This window comes from Arachis hypogaea, chromosome 11, assembly GCF_003086295.3.
Source record: "Arachis hypogaea cultivar Tifrunner chromosome 11, arahy.Tifrunner.gnm2.J5K5, whole genome shotgun sequence".
Taxonomy (NCBI): domain Eukaryota; kingdom Viridiplantae; phylum Streptophyta; class Magnoliopsida; order Fabales; family Fabaceae; genus Arachis; species Arachis hypogaea.
Window position 1 is genome coordinate 4,209,920 of NC_092046.1, and position 20,854 is coordinate 4,230,773.

At 32.2% G+C, this 20,854-nt stretch overlaps 3 protein-coding genes across 3 annotated transcripts; 1 reads left to right on the forward strand and 2 right to left on the reverse strand.

Moving 5' to 3' along the window:
• Positions 1-1,212: 1,212 nt before the first annotated feature.
• LOC112720843 (uncharacterized) lies at positions 1,213-1,839 on the reverse strand. Its single transcript, XM_025771939.1, has one exon. The coding sequence runs from the start codon at positions 1,837-1,839 to the stop codon at positions 1,213-1,215; it is 627 nt and encodes a 208-aa protein (XP_025627724.1).
• An 8,700-nt stretch (positions 1,840-10,539) lies between these two features.
• On the forward strand, positions 10,540-16,034 carry LOC112719970 (inactive receptor-like serine/threonine-protein kinase At2g40270). Its single transcript, XM_025770733.3, has 5 exons — positions 10,540-10,909; positions 12,943-13,502; positions 14,229-14,419; positions 14,521-14,653; positions 15,213-16,034. The coding sequence occupies exons 1-5, from the start codon at positions 10,773-10,775 to the stop codon at positions 15,803-15,805; spliced, it is 1,614 nt and encodes a 537-aa protein (XP_025626518.1). The 5' UTR covers positions 10,540-10,772; the 3' UTR covers positions 15,806-16,034.
• A 399-nt stretch (positions 16,035-16,433) lies between these two features.
• Positions 16,434-20,854, reverse strand: LOC112719968 (ethylene-overproduction protein 1). The gene is made up of 4 exons (XM_025770732.3): positions 18,329-20,854; positions 17,751-18,042; positions 17,361-17,670; positions 16,434-16,978 (listed from the first exon to the last, which is right to left on the reverse strand). Exons 1-4 carry the CDS (start codon positions 20,419-20,421, stop codon positions 16,758-16,760), a joined length of 2,916 nt encoding a protein of 971 aa, XP_025626517.1. The 5' UTR covers positions 20,422-20,854; the 3' UTR covers positions 16,434-16,757.

Below are 20,854 nucleotides of genomic sequence, written 5' to 3' on the forward strand. Positions count from 1 at the left end.
CGCCACCACCACTTGAACAATAATGCTGTATTCTGGAGCATTGCATCGCCCATGCCTAAACCCCCGAAGCGTTTTGGAGCTTGCATAATATCCCACCTCACCAAAGGTACCCCATCCCTTCTGTCCTCATCACTCCACAAGAACCTCCTCTGCAAAGATATCAACTTATCTGCTACTGCTTTGGGCATCTTATATAAGCTAAGGTAGTAAACCGGCAGACTATTAAGCACAGATTTGATGAGTACCAGCTTACCAGCTTTATTAATTGTTTTGGCTTTTCACAGATTGAGTTTCTCTTCTACTTTGTCTATAATAGGTTTTCATGTCTTGACCAATTTCAGATTCGCTCCCAAAGAAATACCAAGATATTTGACTGACAATGTTGCTTCCTTACACCCCAACAAGCTACACATCCTTTGTGATCACTCTCGCTCGCAATTAACCAGAATCAAGCTAGATTTATCAAAGTTAATACTCAAGCCAGACATCATCTCAAAACACCGTAGAAGCCGCTTATAATTTCAAATAGTCTCCTCCTCCGGGGGGCAAAAAAGTATTGTGTCATCCGCAAATTGCAAGTGAGACAACTCAATATTGTCTTTTCCAACCAACAAAGGAGAGATCCTTCCATGTCTTATTGCCTCTCCTACCATCATATGAAGGACCTCACAAGAATAAAAAGAAATGGAGAAAGAGGATCCTCTTGTCATAAGTCCCGTTCCATCTTAAAAGATTTAGAAGGCAAGCCATTTATCAAAAGCGACATAAATGCCGTGCACACACATTCCTTGATCCACTCTCGCTATCTTTGCCCAAACCCATTTTTTGAAGTACAATATCCACAAACTTCCACTTGACTCTATCGTAAGCTTTTTGAAAATCCAGTTTGATTATTGTCGATTCCTTCTTTCTTTGCTTCAACCATTGCACAGTTTCACACGCAATCAAAGCCCCATCATAAATCTTCCTCCCCTGCACAAATGTACTCTGAGTCTCCCCTACTAAGTTCGGCATTACCCTTCTCATTCTCCGCACCAACACCTTCGAAATGACCTTATACACATACCCTACCATGCTAATCGGCCGAAGATATTTAATCTCCCTTGCTCCCACAAACTTCGGAGCCAGAGCTACCCATGTAACATTAGAATTTCTTGGTAGCTTAGGTGACTGGAAGAAATCCATGACAGCTGTAGTAAACTCAGGACCAATTTATCCCCAACACTTCTTTATGAAGTTCATATTGTAGCCATCACAGCCAGGGGCCTTAGACGACTCGCAATCCCAAATTGCTTCCTTTATTTCGTCAGCCGAAGGCAACCTCTCTAAGTCTGTAGCCTCCTCTTCCTGTATCTTATTAACTAGGCCATCCCGAATACCTACCAAAGGTGACGCTTCGTGACGATACAAGTTCTTATAAAAATCTCTTATTGTACTCTTAATCCTGGCTTGATTCCTCACCAATCTGCCACTTATCACTAACGCATCAATCCGATTACTTCTTCTTCTTGCTAAGGTTAAATTATGAAAATATCTAGTGTTCTTATCCATGTACTTAGCATGTCGGGACCTTGACATCTGCTTCCAATGGATTTCCTTCCTGACATACCAACACTTACAGAAGCTAACTAGAGCCCTCCTTCTTGCCTCCATAGTTCCATCATAAACTCCATCACTAGCCAAATCATCCAACTTCCTGATTTCATCCTCCAACTGCTGTACCTTCAAATCAATATCACCAAACTTCTCCTTGTGCCATCTACTCAAAGGTATCGTCAAAGTCTTCAACTTTTCAGTAAATTGAACTTTTCCTAAACCCCTCCATTCCTCCTTCACCATTCTAAGAAACCCGTCATGTGAGAACCAAGAATCCAAACTTTGAAATGGCCTTGCCCCCCCCTCTTAATCTACTATCCTCCACTATCAAAAGACAATGAGCAGATAAACCTCTTGGCCCACTTTTAAGCCGCATCTCAGGAAACTGTTCAAGCCATTCCAGGCTAACGAAGACTCTATCAATGTGACTGCAAGATTGGCCTCTGAACCATGTAAATTTGTGATCATTCAGTTCTAAATCCACTAACTCCATATCCCGTATCCAGTCTTTAAAATCTTCCGCTGATGCTGTTAAAGCATTAGCTCCTTTTCTTTCTTATACTCTCACAGCCTCATTAAAATCACCCATATAACAAATTGGGACCTGTCATACTCCAGCAATAAAACTCAACTCCTCCCACACAATTAGCTTCTCCTCTCTGACATGCGCACCATACACCAAACAAAACGCACAATGAAAATTATTGCTCATCAACACCCCTTCCACACACAGCCACCTCTCCCCTTTATAACAGTTACTCAACTTAAAAATCATTTTGTCCCACATTAACAATAGACCTCCATAAGCCCCTTCGAAACCTACATATTCCCAATCCACCGCATCATTTCCCCAAATTTGCACTACGTCAAACTTAGTAACTTCATTCTTCTCTGTCTCTATCAAGCCTAGTATATTCACATTATTTTTTCTCTTAAAATTTTTAACCATACCCACTTTTCCAACACCCCCAATACCCCTCACATTCCAAAAACTATAAATAATTTAAGCACATTATTACACACCTTATTCCGGTTTTTAGGCCGGCTCCTTCTTGCTTTCTCCTTTTGCTTTGCTTGCCTTCGTTTCTATGCAAGCATTTCATTTTGAGCTTGAAGAGCTGCCATAATATCGTCTTCCTCGTCATATGAGACATCCCCTGATTCCACTGCCAAGGCCCAAACAACTCTGTTTTTACCCAAGTCTTTATCCCAATTTTTTATTTGCTTCACAATATTCTAATCACTGATTACATCCTTTTCAGAATGTCCAACATCCTCCAAGTTCCTGACCGTCCCATCCTCTTCAAAGCATGTTCCCTCCCTTAGAGTATCCTCTCCCCCTGAATCTGCTTCCTTTACTCCATCATCCTTTACCAATCTTGTAACAATGTTCTTCTTTACACTCCCATCGAGACTTTCGTGAACCGTATGTGATATGACATTAGTTTCATTCAAGCTCCCTATTATTCTTCCCCCTTCCTCCCCATCCAATAGATTGTCGCCATCTATCACAGAGTTGTTGACCGCATGAAGTATCCCTGCACAAGAGAAATCATTCATCCCTACGTCGTTTACCTTCATTACCATAGAGGTTTCCACTATTGGCACTGGCTTGTGCCCTCCAACACCGTCATGCTCCTTCACGGCACGGAGCGGACCAGCGGCGGCAGCGCCAACGTCAAACTCGTCACTCGCCATGACAGTGACCGCTTTCCAAACATCTCCGCTGGCACCACCGTTGACCTTCTGCCGGCCATCTTCCATCCCTACTACTCCTCCATCATATCCTGCGTCGCTATTGTGATTCACGTTATCCACCACAGCTACGTGATACCCAAGACCCTCCTCTCTCATCACTGTCCAATGTATTGTATCCCCTGCACCACCACCCGCAGCAGCTGCCAAGAACTCCTTGTGAAAGTGCAGTATGATGAAGTCACCATCACACCTTACGGTAGCAACATGAGTGTGATCAACTCCAATCCCCTTCCTATCCTCACGCGGCACCACGCTCCTACCTGGGAGTACATCCCATGTTCCACATCCTGGTTGGGTTACTCGAACCGCCCATCCTCCCGGATAAGCTAGCTCATGAGCGCTTATGTGGTTTTGGCCTACATCACACATATTCTCTTTAGTATGCTGATCTACGTTATTGGGCCCCTTATCCTAGGAGTAGCGTCTTCATCAATTAAATGCAATCTCATAACTGTCGATCTAATTATAAGAGCTTTCGTTGCTTTTTTCAAATTTACCGAAATTTCCGTACGCCATTCATCCAGTTCTTTGAGGGAAATGACCCTTCTATCCATTCCTTATTCGTCAGCCAGTGCCACCTGTGTCACCATCTCCGCTGCCTTGTCCCACCCCATCTTTAATGGTATCTCCTGTGATTTAGTACGGACGCCAAATTCCAACTCTGGGCTGCATCCTACTCTACTTGCCTCTCCTATCTGCTTCATGCTGTTCAAACCATCCACCACGGTCACTTGGTGGTTCCCATAGCTAATTAAACTCTGCTAAATATATCTGGTATTAGCGGCATCTTCTGTAACATGTTTCGCCTTATCATCAAACTATTTCCGATACTTAGTCTCTCCCACAAAGATCTGTTTACCCCACAATCGCATTTGGTCCATCTCTTGTATTGCTTTCAGTGCCTCTGCCTTCGTAGTATACCTTATGAAAGCAAACAAGTGAATTTGATTCTTAAATTTATACAAAAATATGTAATATTATAAGATATTTTTTCTTTTTTCTAATAGAGTCTAAATTTGTTCTTGATTTAAAAATATTTTTGTGAATAAAAAATAATCTTCAGTGTATCTTTTCAAATTTAGATCTGTATTATCAAATTTAAATCACCTTAAAAAAAAAATAGAATTAAGACACCATAAAAAAAGATAACCACTCGTAAAAAGAGGAGCCAAGTTTATATGTACTGGAGTCTTTCACGCCATATGCCTTTTCCACTTAGTAATAGAAAACTCATCCTTTCGGTATAAAAAAATTATTAAGTGGTTGTTCCACAATTTAAAGTGTTTTTTTAACCTTAAAAAATATTGTAGGATAATTTATCGTAATATTAGAAAGACAATAACTAAAATAATTTTTTAATTTTAATATTTAAAATTTATATTTATAATATTTATGATTATATATTAATTACACATAAAATTATTTAAAAAATTTATTAATAATTAAGAATATAGAATAAATTATCAATAAATTATAACTCAAATAATATGATCTTTTCATACTCAACTAAAAAATCGTCAGTTCGAGTTTTTTTATGGTTGATAAAAAAAAGAATATAGAATAAATTTAAATTAGTTTTTATTCTTTCCTACTTATTTTTTTATAATTTATATATCCGTCATTTGAACACTAGCTAGGGTCACTATAATTTTAGTCAACTTTTATTATTCTTAATTAATTTACTTTTTTCTTTTGTAGTTTTCTAGCCTAAAATTATGTTCACGCAGTTTAGTCCACATGGCACTCATGCATCTAGGTCCGAAGTTCAATGGAAAAACAAGCATACTCTCGAATTTACGGTGAATTATGTTACATGACAATTACACCAATCCATGATTCTTGAATCTTGATGTAACATTTATATCTTTATGATAACTATATTTTAAATTATTAAATCCTGCCATGTATGTGTAGAACTTACAATGAACAAATAAAGAACATTATTCGATTTAATATTATTCATTTGGACGAAGGGATTGATCTAAAAATTTTAAAAAATATTAGAAATTATTATATTTTTATTAAATAGATATGAATTAATTTGTACAATTATTTTAATACAATTTGATATGAAAAATAATTCATCTAATAAATAAAAAGTTAGAAATTAATTTAATAATTAAATTACCCTATTACAATTTTTTCGGAGGAATTAAAATATTACTCTTTTATGTATATCTCATGAACTTGTATGCGATTTTTTATTTATTTTGATATTACATATTAGTGTGTGAAATACATATATATTAGACAAAACAGTATTTAATAGAAAATTATAAATTAATAAATATATTTTTTTCACGGATTGACATTTTTTGTAGATTGTACTTTTACGAATAAAAAGTATTTTTATATAATATGTTTTTCGTAAATTGATAATATATTTTTTGTAGACCGTATTTTTTTTTTAATAAAAAGTAATTTTTTATAATATACTCCCAATAAATTATTTGTATCACAAATGCTTTTAGAAATTTATTAAACACTAAATTATTCAATATTTGAGTAATTCAAACAATATATAAAAAAATTAGGCACTTGTAGGGCGTAATTAGGTCAAGAAAGAAAGCATATACCAAAAGCTCTTTTAGGGTGTTCCAATGAAATGCTACATATGTGGCTTTGTGGTCCCTTTCAAATATCTCCCCCAACCCCAATCGGAAAATTAGATTTGAAGATAGCCATCACCGTAAAACCTAAGCTTGAAATAAATGGAACAACACAATAGTTCGGATAAAGTATGTTTTTAGTTTTTGTCAAATATTTTAAAATAGAGTAAAGTATCGTATCATTCTATTTAAGTCCCTAACATTTTAAAATGACTCAATGTTGTTTTGCCGTTAGAAATCTGTTAACGGAATTGACGGCGGGATAAAATTGAGACGATTTTGAAACGTTAAGGATTTAAATAGAACGAACACGTTGGGGACAAAAATGATACAGAGAAATAAATTTAAATTTTATCCTTTAATAATGTCAATTTTTTACGGTACATAGTTATTCAATTATTTTTTAATCACATTTAAGTAAATTACACTTAATCACATTAATTTTATTCTAAATAAATTTAATTTTTTATAATTTTATTCTTAAAAATTTTACTCATCATAAAATATTTGTAGAATGACTAGTGTATAAATTTATGGGGAAAAATTGATAAATATATAATAAAATAATGTGATTCTAGTCATTTTATAAACATTTCATGATGAGTAAAAATCTTTAAAAGTAAAATTATAAAAAAAATAAATTTATTTAGAATCAAACTAATGTGATTAAGTGTAATTTACTTAAATGTGATTAAAAATAATTGAATAACTATGTATCATAAAAGACTGATATTAGTGAAGGATAAAATTAAAATTTATTTTTATGTATCATTTTCGTCCCCAACGTTTTCGTCCTATTTAAGTCCTATCATTTCAAAATCGTCACAATTTTGTCCTGCCGTCAATTCCGTTAACAGATTCCTAACAGCAGGACAACATGAAGTCAATTTTAAAATGTTAGGGATTTAAATAGGACGATTCAAACGTTAGAGACAACTTTGAGACTTATCACAAACGTTGAGAACAAAAATGATATTTTACTCTTTAAAATATTTTTATATCAATTTTATATTTTAAAGAGAAAATATTTTTTTGTTATGATTATTTTTTCGAAAGACAAACTAATTTTTCTCATAATTTAAAAGTTTAACAAATTTTTATTTATCTAAAAAGTTGGTCTAAACAAGCTTGTAATCAATTAGTAAACAAGTAAACAATAATATATTGACATATTAAATATAAATGCCACGTAAATATCACATAGAAATGTTTTTTAAAATAAAGATTAATAATAAAGTCTTTAAAAAAGAAAAACATTCTCCCTCTTCTTCAACTTAATGCGACTCACTCTTTGTATAAGTTTTGATTCCATGGATTGTTAATGGTAATATCCACCATGACTTCTTGAAATTGTGTTTTTTTACTACGACTCTCTGCTGTGTTTATTGTTGAACTCCTTTTTAGTCTTTTTACTAGTATTTTTATCCCTAATATTATTACGGGAATATAAATCTTTTAAAATTATATTGATTCTGGTATTATAGATTATGACACAAAAAATTTATAGCATTAAATTACTTTTATAAAATGGTCGTAAGGGACAAAAGTTCCCGTCGACTAAGAAGACCCGAGTTTTAAACAAAATTAAATAATAAATTTTTTAGTTATTATTTTCAAATAAAAGAGTTTAATTTTTTTACTTAATTTTAATATTCGTTATCTAAAATTTGAAAGAATTTAACGTGTATATTTTTACATTTGATTAGATATTAAGTTTGTTGTACAAATAGAAATAATTAATTTTTATGCTTGCTATTTAAAAATAATATTTTTTTATATATATAAAAATATAATTAGATATTAACATAAAAAAAATTATATTGATAGTTATAAAATTAACTCATTTTTTTAAAACAATTGAATCTTAATTTTACTTTTAATTACAATATTAATATTTTTTTTAAATTATATGTAATAAATATTTAAAAGAAAAGAAATGAAAATATATATTAAAAAGATAAGTAGTAAAAATTTAAAATTAAATAAAAAATATGTATATAATAATATTTTTTATTTAAATTATATTATGTTGTTAATTTTATTTTTTGTAGAACATAAAGGTAAAGAAAAATAAAGAATGAGAGAAAAGAGAGAGAAAGATAAAGAAGAAGAATGAGAGAGGGAGTTTGTTAATTTTGGAAGTTAAGAAATTTTTTTATTTTAATTATAATGAAAATATCTGGTGACACATTTTGATTTGTCAAATTACTAATATAAAATATGAATTATAAATTATATATAGAGTGGGAAGAATAAAGAGAAATAGAAAAAAAAAGAGGTAGATAAGAAAATATAAGAAGGATGTTTACTAATTTTAGAGGAGAATATTTTTTCTAAATTTTAATAAGAGAGTGTCATGTGACACATTTTAGTTATTAAATTAGTTAATAATATATAAATATAATATATAATATAGCTATATTTCAATTTTAGTATTTTAATTTTAATTTTAATTTAATTTAAATACAATTAGAGAATGTTGTGTTGTATATTTTGATTGTCAAATTCATAATTAGTCATTGATAATGATATATAAGAGAGATAGAGTGAGTGAAGAAATGAGAGAGATAGAGAAAGGAAGAGAGAAGAGGGGATAGTTCTTTAATTTTGGAGGGAAAAATTTGATTTCAATTATAATGAGAGAGTGACATGTAACACATTTTAGCCTTAAAATTAGAGATATGTAATAGATAATAGATAATAGATAATAGATAATAGATTCAAACATATTTTAGGTTCATGATGATGTATTGGTCATATCCGCGCTAAAAGCCTAAAAGCAAAAAAAAAAATAAACACAAAATCATTCGTATATTGGTTTTGTTTGGATGAGTTTTTTTTTTAAATTAAATTATTTATTTAAATTTTTTAAAAATATAAAATTAATTTTATATTTAAATATTTTATATAAAAATATTTTTTATTTAATAATTATGTTTAGATATAATAATATAAAAATATAATTTTTTTATTTATTATGATGTTAAAAATATTATTTTAAAGTAAAAAATCTTTTAAAAGAATATAAATTGTAATTTTTTTAAATTATTCTGTTTATATTTTTATTTTTATTATTAAAATTTTACTAAATAATTAAAATAAAAAAATAATTTTCTTAATAACTTAATATTATCCAAATAAATTCATAATATAAACATTGAATAACTTAATATTATCCAAATAAATTTGGTTTTGCATTACAAATTTATTATTAAAAAATAAAAATTTATATATAATTATTTTATATAAAATTAATAATTAAAAATTATTATATAATAATTTAATTAAATATATTAAATTCAACAACTTTTAACTATTAACTATATATGTAAGAAGATAGTTAAAAACTGTATTTCCTATCAAATACCCTAATTAATAATTACACATGTTTATATGAACGGTGGTTATTCTAAAAATAATTTTAATAAGAAACAAATTAAACATAAGATCAGAGGCGGCCAAGTGTTAGCACGAACTACTTTTAAAACATCAAATAAGAAACGCAAAAAAAAAAAAAAAAAAAAAAAAAAAAGAAGATTCCATATTGCCATGCTTGCCGTGGCTTTAATCCTTATGTTTTATATACCCTTCAGTCCTTCACCATTTCTTTTATTGAAAAGCCATGCCAAATCCAAGAACCTTACTCCATTTTTAAAATAATAAGCGCCTCTTTTAATATTTTTATGGCTATTAAAAAATTAATATATTTAAATAATTATTTTATATAAAAATGACTTATCCTTAAATAATTTTTGTTAAGTAAAAAATATTTACATTGTTTGTCAATTAAATAAATCTTAATTTTTTATTGATGATATTTTATATTTATAATTAAAATTTAAAATTTATATTAGATTTTATAATCTAAAATTTAAAATTTAAAATTTAAATTTTAAATTTATAAAAAATACTAGAGTCTTTATTTTTTTTGAAATACATTAATATTTATCATAAAAGATGCATGATTTTTTAATAAATTATTGAAAACAAAAGAAAACTATTATTTTTTTTATGTGCTATTGATTTGTTTTGTGATTTTTATTTTAATACAGTAAAAATGTAAAATATTAATCATATACATTATTAAATTATTATTTTTATTGATTTAGTATTATATTATTAGCTGTACTTAAGAAAAATTTAACTGACGGTATACGTGAAAATTAAATTAAATCTTTGTTTTATATAATATATATGTATCTTATCTTTAATATGATAAGATTCATATTTAAGCTTAACCCACGTATTTTATAAGTTTACGATAATGTTAAAAAATAATATTTAAAATTATTTTATATAATATAATAGTTATAATTTATATACATAATATTTATATAATTATTATAATAATAATTAATAAATATTAAATAAGATAGCCAACGAGCTATCACTTAAATGACATAGTCTTCTCCTATTTATTTCGAGGTCACGAATTTAAATATCTTTCCTAATTTTAGAAAGAAGAATATTAAATAAGATAATTTTAAATTATTTATACTGAATTTTTATTTAAATATTATTGAAAATTTAAGACTGAAGCTAGCTATATTTTGGGGACAAGAAAGCTATTAGATTTGCTAAGACATATAAGCAATGGTGATATGGGCACATGATTGGCACGTGCGATTGGTTTTGAAGCGGTGGAGCAGAGATATAAGGAGAGTAGTTGAATGATCGCTGAGCTGACGACTCACTCCACCAAGAAACATTCCAAAACCATGAACCTGCACATACCGTGTCAACACCTACTTTATTATTCTTAGACCCAAATTAAAATCTAACCAAGAATCTGCATTTCTTCCATATATCATGACTCCGTTACAGCAATGGCTGCGCATGGTGGTACTTTGCGTGGTGTTCTTGAGCATCAAGAGCCAGTGTTGGACCCTAAAGAACAATCATGATCAAATACAAGTAGAAACAATTCATAGCACATATAACTCATGGTAAGCACTCTTCATGCACATATATACACATATCTATCTTTTTTGTTTATTGCTTTATCTGATTTTGCTGCTTCCCATTCATTCCTTTAGTTAAAATTGCATGTTTTTGTTTTTTCTTCTAATAAATACACAAATTGGTCTTAGGAATTTTAGAACCGACAAATATTTGGAACGTCATCAGAATTTATTATTTATTATTATTAATTAATTATTAATATTTAAAAATATTATTGAATTACTAAGTTAAACAAATTAAATTAATGATTAATTGATGTTACAAATAATAAATTCTGATAGTTTTAGCAATTTTCTTATCATGTTGGACACTGTTTTCAAAATTTTTTTTATCCTCTTTTTGAAAATTAAATCAATTATTATTTTACTAAATTTTTATTTTTTAAAAATTTTTAAAAGTTATTTTCTTAAGATGAATTGGTTATTCCCTAATTTTGAAGAAAATTAATTTATTTTATATTAATGTTTTATAAAGAATTAATTGTTTTTTAATATAAATTATTAGAGATTTATTTTTATAATATAAAAATAAAAAATTTAATTAAAACTACAGATGGACGAATTTATTTTCCTGAATTTAGTGTAATAAAAATTTGTTGAGGACAGACAAATTGCGGATTTTATTTTCTTAAAAAAAAATGTTGAAATGGTAGTACTTTTAAAAGCAGAATTCAATTTTTGTTTTCTTTTACTTTTCTAAATATTATTACCAAATATAGACATGTGTATTATCTTTGGAAAGAAATCTTTGTATGAATGACACATTTAATATGTAAAATCATTTATCATGTGATTTTATTTAATAAGTCAAGTTTTTTAATATATCTATATCGCTGGGAGATATATCTATTTTATATTGTCTTATTTAGCATTAATTAATTGTCGCAACAATTAATAAATGCTAAATAAGATAAGTTATGACTCTTTTTGGCTGATTTTCTTTGGTTACCAAACATTTCCGAAAATAATGTTGTATGAAAGAAGACAGTTACTATGGCTGAGTAGTGCATTGATATTAGTATTACATATATTTTGTTCTCATATATAATTTAATTCACTTGACCACAAATTAAGATAAATACTATATATATATATAGACATAGAAGTATAGAACAGGCAAATTTTAAATTCTTATTAGACACGGAACACATTATATAAAAGTTAATTTTTAATTTTTAATATTTTTTTAATTATATAAAATATTTAAAATATTTTTTATTTTAATAAATAATAATATATATTATTTCTAAACCCATTTTAAGAATATATGCTAAGAATAAGGTTGGACACAAGACATGTGTGTCGACAAGTATAGATGAATATCGTATCCAAAATATGTCAAACACGTAGATATGATAATTCCGCAAAATGTCGGTGTTTCATATATATATATATATATATATATGAGGAGTGCTAGGGGCCAACACTTTCGTTAAATTCTGGCCAGCACTTAACCATCAAAAGGAAATTGAATGATTCTACACCATTAAAAATAGAGAACAACTAGGGAACCAAAAGTATATCAGCCAAAAACCAGCCAAAATATGTTTGGGCTCCATGAAAAATTGGGTTTTGGTTTGTGCTCCGTGATCCTAGGAACAGTTTTCAAACATATTATTCAAAAAATGATTCTAATTAAACGGTTTTGTTTACTTTTTGGCTGATTACCTTTTTGTTCCATATACTTTTCCTTAAAAATATCATTGATGGCTAATTGATGGCTAAAAATCACAAAATCTGTTGCCCTTATACTTTCTCATATATATATTATTTTTGTTATTCTTATTTCTTTTTTTTATATCAATCCACGCATGATCACACGTTTATGTTTTTAAGTTTTTTTACATTGTATGTTCGTATCAATTTATAAAAAAATGACATTATCATCAAAACAGGAGTGAACATATCCATTATATATATACTTGTATTCCAAGTCCAGTATTGCCTATAGTCTCCTCATTTGTGGGGTAAATATATCATATCAAGATCATGTTTCTAAGATTTCTAACTTGTGACAGGCACATTGGACAACATAGGAAGCAACTTCTACAACTACAAGCACCAAAATCTTTTAAAATACACAAACCAAACAAAAGTAACAATAATAATAATAATAAAATCAAAGAAACTACTTCACCATCACCATCATATTTTCACTCTTCATCATTGTCACCAAATCCTGAAAGTTTCTCACCATCAGAAACTCCTTCAAATTCACCTTCATCTCCACTACCATTATCCCCTGAAGATTCTCATTCCCCTTCACCATCTCCATCCAAATCCAATACCTTTATTCGCAATCTTTCACCTTTACCTTCGCCATTACCGGCCAGTCCACCTAGCGTCGTGTCGAATTGGATTTCAGCGCCATCGCCGGCTCCATTGGCAGCAAACAAAGGGGAATCAAAGAGTTATTCAAGGCAACATTTTGTGATAGTTTGGTCAACAGTTGGTGGATTCTCATTCTTGGTTTTGGTGTCAGCAATTGTTTTTGCTTGCTTCAGAAGTAATAAAGTTGTGACTGTGAAACCTTGGGCCACAGGGTTGAGTGGCCAGCTTCAAAAAGCATTTGTAACAGGTAACTAACTAACTAACTAACTAACTAACTTTTGCTAACTGACAGTTATTTCTTTTTCATGTAAGCTACAGAATTCAACTTCAAAATGCACGCCAGAAATTCTATAATCATTAGTTGTTGTATCGTGTGGGATACTTTATAGATACTTCTAATTAGAGTAATTATCCAAGTCATTCTTAAGGTTTTTAAAATGGGACATTTTAGTTTCTAAGATTTTAAAATACAAAAAACACTTCTCAACGTTTATTTTCGTTAAGACAATACCGTCTTTTTCTAATTTGATTTGAAGAGTGAAGTACAAAACAGTCCTCGAAGAGTTTAAAATATTTCAAAACAGTCCCTAACAAATTTTTAAAATTTTAAAATAGTCATTGCAATTAAACAGATTAAATTGGAAAGGGACTGTATTGTCTAATGGAGGTAAATGTTAGAGATTGTTTTGTGTATTTTAAAATTTGAAGGACTAAAGTGTTCTACGATATTAAAACCTCAAGAACTGATTCGGTTAATTAATCTTTCCATTATATATTTTCATACCTAGATAAGTAAAAATTTTATATTAATAAACCATGTAAGAACGTTTTGTCGTGTTTAAAATAATTTCTATTAACACTGAGATTGACATTCATTTTATTTTGGTTAAAAATTTGAGTCTTATGTTGATTATTTTTCCAATTTCATTTGTTATACTAAAGCAGCATACTCATGAATCGATTGCAATTTCAGGTGTTCCAAGTCTGAAAAGAGCAGAACTTGAAGTAGCTTGTGAATATTTCAGCAACATTATTGGTTCTATACCAGATGGAACTGTTTATAAGGGGACACTCTCCAGTGGAGTTGAGATAGCAGTGGCATATTCTTCAGTTACTTCATCTAAAAACTGGTTGAAAAGTATGGAAGCGCAATACCGGAAGAAGGTATGTGCATTGTGCATGAAAGAAAATGTGGCGAATGCGCTGCAGTTTATATATGCTGTGGTTTTTGTTTCTCAACTTTGTTTTGATTTTGATGTTTCTAGATAGAGACATTGTCAAGGGTGAACCACAAGAATTTTTTGAACCTGATTGGATACTGTGAAGAGAGAAAGCCATTCACAAGGGTTATGGTTTTCGAGTATGCTCCGAATGGAACACTATTTGAGCATCTGCATGGTGAGAGATGTGTTTTCTTATTGAAATTTTTAATTACATGATTAAGTTAATAACCATAAGATGCTAATTATAGTTGATTAGTCTTTTCTCATTTTACTTAAACATATATGGGAGAATTAAGAAGTTATTGAAATAGCTTAGATGCAAGTTCTTGAGATAGAAGAAACATAAATGAAAAACAAGTCTAGGGCCTTCACTTTATACCTTCAAGTAATAGGTATGCAAGTTTCATGATGTAAAGTCAATAATTTCTTGATCAAGAAGAAAGGAGGGATTTGAATTGCATCTTAGGAGGGAGGGAGTTGTTAGTTATATTTGAAGGTTTTGAAAACAGGCTTCAGATTAGGTCAAGCCGAGAATTAAGCCTTTAGCGAGTAATATGTCAAGCTCAGGCCCGAATTTATGGCATAGGCCATAGAACCTGGCTGGTTTGGCCTGACCTGTTTCCACCCCAACATTTTGGGAGAGCTAGTCTCAACTTCAGCTTGTTAATGTCGAATTGTCGATTATGTCCTTGACATGTTAATGTTGTTTGAATGCTTTATGTATGCCTTTGTAGTCCTAGAAGCAGAACAACTAGACTGGGGAATGAGAGTGAGGATAGCTATGGGAATAGCCTATTGCCTAGAACATTTGCATCAACTGACGCCGGCCGTCGCCCATGGAGACCTGATCTCTTCCTCTATATACCTTACTGAAGACTATGCTGCCAAGTTATCAGACCTTAGTTTCTGGAACAACATAAAAGATTCTGAAGCCATTCAGCTCTCTGAAACAACTTGGACACATATAAAGGACAATGTCTATAGCTTCGGCATGATACTGTTTGAATTGATAACCGGTAGGATTCCTTACGCCGTGGAAAACGGCTTTCGTGTGGATTGGACGGCAGAGTATATAAGGAGGCAGCCCTTGAAAGATATGGTGGATACAAGGCTGAACAATTTGAAAGAAAGTGAAGTTGAGAAATGGTCTCAAGTTATTAAGAGTTGTGTGCATCCAAATGCAGAGAAAAGACCAAATATGAGAGAGGTTGTTGCTAAGCTGAAGGAAATAACTGCTATGGAGCCTGATGGAGCAACTCCAAAATCATCACCACTATGGTGGGCAGAATTAGAAATTATGGATGCGAATTCAGACATTAATCCATGAAATTAGCCCCCACAGTTTGATGATAATCTGAGCAATCAGTTTCATGCCATTTTATGATTCTTCCTTCCTTTCTTTTTATTTTATTTTTATTTCTTTCTGTGTTTACTCTGTTTTACATGTTTCTTGTGAAGCTAACAGAAGTAGGGTGTACTTGTGTAGAAGAGAGAATCTGTCTCATGGAGAGAATGGTGTATGTAAATATTTGAGGAATGGAAAATACTTCCTTAAATTTTCTACTTTTATTTATTTATTTATTTTTTAATTAAATTATCAAAAGATAACTAAGTATGAATAGACTCAGCACAAATATGATCTATAACAAGGCATTATAACATTATTTGATTCCTGTAGTTGGTTCCACCTAATGGTATAATTCTATGCAGGTTGTTAAAATAAAGACAAAAACAATAACAATCCTTTGCACCAAGAAAAACAGCAACAAACACAACCTAAGATGGTCAATCATTATGACCTTTTTTGCCACACTCACTTGGGTTGTAGTGTTCTTTCTAACATAGACATGTGCATGTATCTTACTTTTCCCAGACATGAAATCTTAGGACAAGTTATTAATTATTTGTTCTGTCTTTTCCATTTTTGGCAAAACAATTCAGGACAGAATAATAAATTATAGAGAGGAAACAACAGGTGTGGATCTCTTTATAACTCTGTAACTGTACAAGAGGATGTGCAAATAGTATGAGACAAATTCTGTGCACATATCACATATCAAAATCAATGGAGTAACCACTCAAAAAATCATCCTAATTTACACCTGAATCATCCTCCAATTTCACTATGCAAACAATTTTTGTTTCTTGCATTGTGATTCCATAATCCATGTCCTCCCATTTTAGATGGTTCATGCAGGATTTTTCAGACTTCTGAGGGAAAACATTCAGTCACTTGGGAACTCCACATTTTATCACTTCGATTCGGACGGAGTTTAGTATCAAGATTTCAGCTTTTGTGTCCTTCGATACAACTCCAGTGTGTCTGCATGGTTCGGGTCTAAGCAAAGAGCTGCTTGACAATCCTGAAGAGCAGAGGATAGGTCTCCCATCGACTCGTAAAATGCAGCTCGAAGATGAAGCACTTGCAGGTCAGGCTTGAAATTTATGACTTTGCTAAGTTCTTCCACAGCTTCATTTTCTCTTTGCTCATCCATCATCACTAATCATTGAGGTCATATAAATGAGACTAAGTAAAATAGTCGATTTTACAAGTGATGTGTGTCTCTAGAGTCTAGAGTAATCATAAGAAGTATATCCTCAATTATGTGTTATCTGTCACCATCACTTTTTGGTACATCCTTGGATCAATATATTTGGATATTAGATTCCGGGATGTACCAAAAAGTAATCGCAATAGATAAAATGAAACGGAACGAGTAACTTTTCTAACTGCAGGTTAAAACCACATCTGAACTTTACAAAAGATTTCTACTAGTCTAGGAGAGCTTAGGAATCATAACATTGATTGTGGAATACAAAAACCACCATCAAATTTAATAATTCTGACTAATGATATTAGAGTGAATGATAAACTTAAGTACCTGCTGCTCTGTATCTATATGGATATGTCCTTAAAGGATCCATCTGAGTTGCAACATCAAGATCAGCCTTTGCCATCTCGCGGTCACAATATTCTGACCGTTTCTCATATGCTGAAGCATTGCTCTCCGCCTTCTCGATTAGCTTGGTCATTTCGTCGTAAGCAGCTTTTCGTTGATTCTTCTGCTGATAAACGCGTGCTAGACCTTGATGAGCTCTTGTGTGCCTAATTGCAAGGGCATTACTGTAACATTCTCTTGCAAGTTCTAGCTTACCGGAATCCACATAAATACTCCCTAGGTTGTTCAATGCCTGCGAAATATTGCATAAAACAATGAAACAAGAACAGAACACAGAAACCAATATCAAGAACACTAACAGAAACTACTAACTTGTCCTTTGCGAAGACCGTCTGAAGGACATTTAAGTGCTTCTTGAAGAAGTTGGATAACATAGGAAGCAGATTCAGGATCCAAATTAGAATCTGCCAACACATATGCTTTCAGAAAAAACGCTTCAAATGATCTCTGAATTTCAATGGATCTGTCAGCCCTTGCAAGAGCTTCTTCGCGATAGCCGGTGTCATATAGTATCCATCCTTCATATATTAGCCTTTCTTGCATTGAGCTAGAGTGATTTCTTGCCAACCGCAAACTGCGCATTGCGGCCTTTTGACAGTTTAACCTGTGAATTATGTAGATTTGAGGACTTCTATTCTATACACATTGTAAATACTAAGCTTAATTTGAAGACAAAAAATAGCAACATTGTGCTAGTTTTGGAAAAACCAGTATCAATCAAACACAAAATTGTGATATTCCAAGGAATTCAATATGCATTCCTAACATACCAAAACATCATTACAGTAAAACTCAAGTCCTATGATTCCAATACAAAGTGCAATAAACATAATAGGCATTCTAAGTTAAAGAAAAAGTCATAACTGAAGGTTGGTTCTGGAGAAGCTTACCTCAAGAGGAGTAGAGACTGACGAAACTCTAGCAAGCTCTTCCCGGGATCATTCTCTAGCATCTGATGGATAATCGCCAAAGAACCAACATCATCAACAGAAGACCATTGATCATACAATTGCATCCAGCAATCACCTTGACTCTTCTGCTGAACTCTGCGGCTCAAAAGTTGGAGCAAGTATTCTGCATTGATCTTCCCATGTGAAGTTATGTAATTCGGTTCTATAGTTAACAATGCTCGAATATCTCGAATGGCGCTATCATGATCCCCCAGAGAAATGTACAACCAAGCCCTCAATTCTAGGCAATCCGGGGAGAGCTTGAATCCAATGAACTTATCTAGCTCCATGATTCCTTCCTTTGTCTGCCTCTCCTCAACCTTTGCCAAGGCTCTATACTTATATGGAAACGAAAGCGAAGGGTCTAATTCAGTTGCTACATCCAAATCTAGACTCTTTTCCTTTCCCATATTGTAGAGAGAACGCTCCTGATACATCCACCCGGCTCGCTTATGGCTGAATATGAGAGAACTAATTAACTTGTAGGCCGAATACGGTTGGCCTAGCTTGTACTTGGTCCTGGCCACACCAGCCATAGAATAAACATGCCCTGCCTCAACCGCAGCCTCGAAACAACGTTGTGCATCCTTATACTCTTTCCTTTCAAGCAAAACACACCCCAATTGATGGAAAGCAAGTGCCTTCTGCCATCTCTCGCTAGCACACTCCCTCATTCTCTCCAGCAACATCACTGTTGTTTTGGAAATCATGCTTTCCTCCATGGCAACCTGGCTTAGGAAATAGTACAACAAGAAAGAATCATACCCCACCATGGCCAACCTCGCCTTCGCCTCGTAGCTACAAAAAACCTTAACAACCTTTGAATTATGTAGAGAATTAGGAAGCTCCCTAAGCAAAACTTGCAAGCATGAACCTACAAGAAGTTTAGCCCTCTCTTCAATTCCATACTCAATAAGAATCAAAGCTTCATCAATAGTCCAAACAATTGAAGCCAAATAAGCATCACAATCACACTTCAAATCCTCACAACAAAACCTATTAGCAAAAGAAAGAAGCTCCAAAACAATCATGGGAGAAAAAAGTTCCAACCTTTTTGTCCTGCTGTAAAATTCCAATGCCCTCATTCCCTCAGAGCAAATCCCATTCCCTGAGAACTCAATCTTCTTCATCTTTGCCTCCGAAAATCCACCATAGAGCATTGCTCCAAATGGTTCTGAAAGTGCCGCAATTTTGCACCTAACACACCCAATTCCCTCATTCCCAACACAAAATAAAACATCACTTTTCTCAGTTTCCAAACAAACATTGGCATTCACATTCTCAATCTCAGTGAAATTATCTTGTTTTGATGAATCTTTATGACACTGGCACTTATCATTGACTGAAAAAAGCCTATTACTTAACCCATGTTCTAGATTCTTCTTAGGACATTCAAGAACATAACCACCACACTCCATTGGAGACAAACCAACAAGCTCATCATCTCTTCTCTCAAATCTCAACCATGCCGAAGTTACAACCTTTGAGATCACATCTTCTGCGTTCTCTCGCGCCATTCTCAGACACCTTCTCAGTATCTTCTGGTCTCCAATTCCACGCAAAAGCGAGTACTGTTCCACATACAACAACAACATTGCTTCTTTCTGTGGCTGTGATGGTGAACAAGAAGAAGAACACTCCATTCTGTTATAGAGTTCTGCTAAGGAATCTATGAGGTTAATTGGCTTAAGAAAAGGTTCTATGGTTGGCTCAATGGTTTCAGTTGAAGGAAGCTGAAGAGATGCAACAAGGTTTGAAATAGCTGAAGGTGTGTTGTTGTTGTTGTTGGTGGCGGTGGTGGTGGTGATGGATTTCAGCTTTGACCAAGAATATGGTAACTTTGTTCTGTGTTTACTGTTATTGTTGTTGTTGGATTTGGTGGAAGCCATTGATGAAGCTTTGTTGGAAGCTTTGTTGTTGTTGCAGGTGCTAGTGCTAGTGCTACCACCACCACCATTGGCTTTTTCTGATGAAGAACTAAGAGCATGTACTTGAGTGCTCTTGAATCGTTCACTTAGCTTCAATCCACGCATTTTTGTTTTATGACTCCTTTTTTGGTTTTCTTGAACCCCTTTTGGATAAAGTTCTCAACTTTGAAGAGACATTAACATGGGGTGTGAAAAACTTTGAGGGAGACAATGATGATGATGTTCATTCTGCTTCACTTGCTTCATTCTAAAACTCACCAGAGAGAGAGAGAGAGAGGGGTTTGAATTGAATTGTTACAAGATAGTACAGATTAAAGAAAGGTTGTAGTTGTAGCAGAAAAGGGGAAAGAGAAGTTTGTTGGGATTTTGGTGATGCAATTTTTGAGAGAAAGATGGTGTGAGTGATGATGATACAGACCAATGGCCTAAACTGAACTTGGCATCTTGTTTTTCGTGACAAAGAGGATCAAAGCGTTGAAATTCTCAGGCTTTAGGAATACGCTTTTTATTTCTAGTCTTGGAGTTCATGTGTTTTTTT